The sequence below is a fragment of the Clupea harengus genome, chromosome 15 (genome assembly GCF_900700415.2).
Source record: "Clupea harengus chromosome 15, Ch_v2.0.2, whole genome shotgun sequence".
Classification (NCBI taxonomy): Eukaryota; Metazoa; Chordata; class Actinopteri; order Clupeiformes; family Clupeidae; genus Clupea; species Clupea harengus.
Window position 1 is genome coordinate 10786278 of NC_045166.1, and position 6076 is coordinate 10792353.

The window sequence follows — 6076 nt, forward strand, 5'->3', positions numbered from 1 at the left end:
GACGGAGGGATGAGCTCAGCGGCCCCCCCCACAGTCTGCTGTGCAGCTCCACACTCTCACACACACACACACACACACACACACACACACACACACACCACCAGCCGTCCTGCCTGCCTTCTCTGTCAGGGGCTAGGGAATGGCTCTTGGCTGATTGGCTGCTACTAGCGTCAGAGGAAGAGGGGGCAGGGGGCTGATGAGATGAACCAGCCATAACACAATTGAACTGTAGTCTGAGGGGAAGCCCCAAGCGTTACAGGTACCCTGGGAGGTCGCTATGGGGTAGGTGGATGCGTGTTGGGCAGGGGTGGTGGGGGGGTGATTAGGGGTCTAACAGACCAAGCATTGGGGGGGGGTAATAGGGAGGATTGAATGTGGTGGGGACCGATTGGTGGTTTGCGTGGCGCCACCGGAACCGCAGCTGCATCCTGTTTTCCCGCCACTGGTCCGTCCGCCGCAGCCCACCGCCTTTTGTCTCGTTTGAGGAATTGTCGGGAGGAAGGGGGTCAGTGGAGGAATGTATCGTATGCAAGTCTGAGATGGAGAGAGAGAGAGAGAGAGAGGGAAGGAAGAGAGATGGAGAGTGTGGGTGAAGAAGAGGAGTTAGAGAGGTAAAGAGAACGAGAGAGAGAAGGGAAGATGGAGATGAGAGAGAGAGAGAGAGAGAGAGAGAGAGAGAGAGAGAGAGAGAGAGAGAGAGAGAGAGAGAGAGAGAGAGAGAGAGAGAGAGAGAGAGAGAGAGAGAGAGAGAGAGAGAGAGAGAGAGAGAGAGAGAGAGAGAGAGAGAGAGATTTTAGTTGGGCCAGCGTAGGTCTAGAATGTACGCTTAAAATGGCTGCTAAGCAGGTGCCCCCCACTCCCATGAAGTTACAGAAGTATTTGGTGCAGAACAGCTGATCAGTAATTGAGTGCTTCATCTTGGCCTGGAAGGCGGGAAGAAAGGAAAGGTGGGGGTTGGGATGGAGCTACTGAGGGAGAGATTGAGATGGAGAGAAGAAGAGACGTAAACAGCCGAATGACATGGGAAAGTCCCTAGTGACCTCTGACCTTATTTGAGGTTCCTAAACTGAGCTCTGTCAAGGACACAAGGACGTGGGATACACCGCTTGCCGAGGCTTTCTACATGCCATATGTGTGTCATTGCCAAGTCCCTACCTGAAATATATCTTAAAAGAGCCAGTGGGTCGTTTAAACTGGGTTTAAGGAGGCAGAAGTCGTTATGCAAATGCCACAACCACCCAAAATACAACCGACATGTTAGACGTTGCCTATTCCCGAAGTTTTTTTTGTTTTGTTTTGTTTTTAACTGGGAAAGGCGGCTCGTCGTCAACATTTCCCCCTCGGCTCTCCGCGCGTTCCCAGGCCGTGAGACGCAGAGCTCTCCTCACGGGATTCCGAGTTTGGGAGGTGGGAAGACAAAGGCTCTGTTTGTTTGTGTCCCGGCTGAAGGTGAATTCCTACGGAGCAGACTCCAGAGCTCCAGACTCCAGCGCTCCAGACTCCTGCTCCGCTTCCACTCCTGCTCCGAGGCGCCCCGGCTCAATTCTCCAAGAGGGGCTCCGTGAGAGCGCTCTGATCTCCAGCATTTACTTCCACAAAAAATATATTTATTTAAAAATCACAATTCTTAACATTAATTAACTAAAGGCTCAGTGAGAACTAAAAACATTTGTAGGGATGGATTTATTTGTTTGTTTACCAGTAAGCATTTGTAAGGAAGTTTTAAAACATCTAATATTAAGATGAGTAGAATCAAGAGTACTTTCAAGGCATCACTATATGAAATCGGCAACTAAATATCGCTTGTAATATCGAATCGAGAAATCTCCGGCAATTTGCATCCATGCTTCCTCTCCATCTCATGACCCTCGATTACAGCATCCAAGAGAGGTCGAGCAGACAGTCTGGTCCTTTTGGCTCCAGTGTATGCATTCTCTCACACACCGAGCAGAAGGCAGCAGCAGTGTTTTGGCGAGCCAGTTTGCTGAAACGTTATTGAGACTTTGGGAGCAGTGCTCGGTGAGCCTGTGTGCTGAGACGTTATTGAGATCTCAGGAGCTGTCACTGCGCTCCCCATAGATCAACACGGGTCACGATGGTTGGAGCAGCTCATGTGACACACGGTGCAAGGTTGATGCCAAAGGGCATGACCCGAAACACACGTGACGCTGTGTGTGGATTCTTCATGCCTCAAACATGCAGCATTCCCACCTCCAAATAGGGTGTGTGTGTGTGTGTGTGTGTGTGTGTGTGTGTGTGTGTGTGTGTGTGTGTGTGTGTGTGTGTGTGATGAATTGCGTATCTGACGTCTTCAGTGAGGAGTATGTTCTCAGTACTGAGGTGATATTTGTGTCTTTTCTAGACGAAGTTCTGGCTGATGTTTTGCCAGGCGCAAGAATGGTACTGTGTATGAGCATGAGGTGGTTTGTGTGCGGTTGTGTACATGCGTTCACACATTTGCGTGTCCGTGTTTGTCTGTCAGGGACAGAGAGAGAGAAAGAGTGAGTGTGAGTGTGTGTGTGTGTGTGTGTGTGTGTGTGTGTGTGTGTGTGTGTGTGTGTGTGTGAGTGTGGGAGAGAGGGGAAAAAAACAAAAGAAAGAGCGTATATGAGGGAGAGTCTTTGTACATATGAGTGTGTGTGTATCAGAGAGAGAGAGAGAGAGAGAGAGTGTGTGAGGGAGAGAGAGTGTGTGAGGGAGAGAGAGTGTGTGAGGGAGAGAGAGTGTGTGAGGGAGAGAGAGTGTGTGAGGGAGAGAGTGTGTGAGGGAGAGAGTGTGTGAGGGAGAGAGTATGTGTGTTCGCGATGGGGCCCCCAGGCCTCAGGAAAGGGCCCGCAGCATTGTGTTTCCCCGGCAGGAAGGGCTCTGGACGGCAGGCTGTTTGGACACGGAGCAGAGTGGCCCAGCGAGCCCGGCCCTATTGTTCTTTATCTGGAGCGCCAGTGCTATTTCTGTTATTGTTGCTTAATACGTCTGACATTGTCAGTAGACGGGGAGGAAGGTGTGTGTGTGTGTGTGTGTGTGTGTGTGTGAAAGTAAGTGATTGTGTGGGTGTGTTGACGAGGTTGTGTTTCTATGCATCACTTTTGTTGTTTATATATTTAGCCTGTGTGTTTGTGTTGAGGAGGTAGGGGGTCTGGTCTGTGCATACATGCATGCATGCATGTTTTTTCGTGCTTTGCATTTGATTAATGTGTGAGTGCAGGAAATTATTTGTTTATGTTGTGCATTTGCTCTGTGTGCGTGTGTGTGTGCGTGTGTGCGTGTGTGTGACAAAAGTCGAAGCAGTGGAACGGAGGAAACCACAGGCCTCCCGTTTCCAGCGACGACGATTGTTTGCCGTCTGCGATCCCACTGCGATAAAGATTGCTTTCTTTCTGGGGAGCAGGCAGAGCCTTGGGAACGGGGGAATCGCTATTGCGAGCGTTAGCGCACGCCGCGCTGTTTGGACGCTAGCGGGCAGAGCACCAGTCACCCGCCTCCGCCTCTGTGGGTGTGGAAAACGTGGGCTGCATGACAACCGGGGGAGGTGTGTGTGTGTGTGTGTGTGTGTGTGTGTGTGTGTGTGTGTGTGTGTGTGTGTGTGTGTGTGTGTGTGTGTGTGTGTGTGTGTGTGTGTGTGTGTGTGTGTGTGTGTGTGTGTGTGTTTTTGAGAGTCCTTCAAGGGCTAACTAGACAGCAGCGCAGTTGCTCATGCTGAAAGTCGGGCAGCAGGCTGCTTTGGAATGGGAAGACTGTCTGAAGCGTGCTCTGCCCATCTCTCCCCAGCAACAGTTCTCCTTCAGATACACACACACACACACACACACTTGCACTCACATAGTTTCTCTCTCACACACACATGGTCACAAGAACTCAAATGCACGCTCTGTCAAACATGAGCTAATGCACACTCAGAAACTGACACATACTCACTCACACTCTCACTCTCTCTCTCTCTCTCTCTCTCTCTCTCTCTCTCTCTCTCTCTCTCTCTCTCTCTGTCTGTGTGAGTGTTTCTATCAAACACATGCTCACACCCATTCTCTCTCAAACACTCTCAGACACACACTAACAACACATACACACACATACTCACAGAGAAAAGCACACACACACACATTGGCATGCACACAGTGGCCTCCTCCTTCTGCGTTGATGGCTCTGAGTCCGGCCACATCAGATGGCAGAGGTCATAACAGCCTGTAGCATTTAAGGTTTGTTTCTTTGTTTATTTATGCACTGTTTTATTTTTTGGTTAGTTATATATTTGTTTGCTTCACTTCTTTCAGCTTTTAGGGTAGGCAGCGGCAGTCCTGACAGACACAGGCGTTGGTTTTCCCACCCTGTGTTTTCAGTTCCAGGGAGCAGGCTCCGCTGCTAGTGCTGCTGTTACTGGGCAGCAGTTGCCGTGGTGTTTTGTCCCAGTCTAGACCAGACCGGGCCAGGGCCCTGGAAGTCCCTCGTGGGGCACAGCTCTCATCTCTATTGTGGCGGCACCAGAGAGGGAAAGTGAGACACGGAGTGGGAGGAAGCAGGAAGCAGAGACCTTGTAGGAAAGGGGGCCCTGTGTTGCGCTAGCAACCCTGAGGTTTATGGGTTTTAGGCGATATCAGTTCAGCTTCACGTGGTGGTCTGCACATGCTCTTTGTTCCTGCGTGTGGGTGGGTGGGTATTTGACTGTCAGTCAGTGGGATAGTATTGTTTACTTGTTAATGAGTTGGGCCATGTTTGCTTGGTTACTCGCAGTGTTCATCCACTGTTGTATTTCGATCACTTGTCACGTAATGCTTTGTTGTGGATGTTTGTGTTCCAGTGACTTAACCAGTCCGTAAATGTCCTTGGATCATTTTGCTTTGAGGGTCTACCACAGAAAAAACTTGTAACCCCATACACTTGCCTTAATGTGTCCCCACAAACACTTTCCTTCGGAGGGTTTCCTCCTCACAAGGTCATCCGCAGGTCAGCGGTCAACCACCCTGCTTCCACCCACGCCTTCACAGCCACCCATAAACAGCCACCCACCCACCTATACAACCCAGGAGAAGCAGATTATGAGCCAACTATTTATATCTGAGAGTCGTCCAGACATGTCTGAATGAACAAGACCACTGTGATGGATGGTCGAGATTAATGGCAATAGATTAATGCACTGTACTATGGGACCTATGTAATGCCCTTAGCTAGCAGCTTTTAGCACAAACGTGCCCATTTGGTTTGCTGCTGTAAATGCATCATTGGCCCAAAATGCTAATATCTCTCCCCCCCCCCCTTCCCTCCCTCTTCACTGTCCTCCATACAAGACCACAGTTATGTATAATAGATTGATGCACATAGATAGGCCCCACTTGCCCACATGTCTTCCTCTCATCTCCCCATCCCTCTGCTATGTTTACTACTGTACTATACTATTCAACAACAATACCGTCCTACATTAGCACTTGGCTAACAACAACTCACCGTCATGGGCTAGCGCTTTTTAGCACCCTTTTGCACGTCATGCTTGATAATCAATGGATGATTGGTCTGTTCTCTTGCCAATCCCCAATCTTTCATGTTGAATGGGGATTGGCTAAACAATTGTCGCTGTTGGCTACCAATTATCAGGGCATTGTCGCCACCGTCCGAACTTTATGTCGCGAGGAATTGGACGGGCTGTGTTCTAAACGTCCCTCCCTCCCTCCCTGCAGACGGGCCTCAGGAGGAGTCGCTGATCGAGCGGAGCATCCACACGGGCATGATGAACCCCGGCGAGGCCTGGCAGACGGTGCCGTACCCGGGGCCCACCGCCCTGCTGGAGTACCGCATCCGCGTGCGCTGCGACGAGAACTACTACGGCAGCAAGTGCAACAAGCAGTGCCGCCCGCGCGACGACTACTTCGGACACTACCGCTGCGAGCCCTCGGGGAACCGTGTCTGTCTGGACGGGTGGATGGGACCCGACTGCAAGACCGGTAAGAGCGTCCAGAAAATGTTATATTTTGTGTGTGTATATAAAACACACACACACACACACACACACAATCATCATTGTATATATTCTGATTGGAATTGAGTACTGTGTGCCAAATTGTAAGCCTAATAGTGTATTATAAAC

General features: G+C 50.3%; 1 protein-coding gene across 1 annotated transcript in view; it reads left to right on the top strand.

The window, feature by feature from the left end:
• The window catches only part of jag2b (jagged canonical Notch ligand 2b), a 56629-nt gene that overhangs the window by 18487 nt on the left and 32066 nt on the right, over window positions 1-6076 (top strand). The window contains exon 4 of the mRNA XM_031581087.2: window positions 5670-5952. Within this exon, the coding sequence (XP_031436947.1) occupies window positions 5670-5952 (283 nt within the window). The remainder of the gene's footprint in view (window positions 1-5669; window positions 5953-6076) is intronic.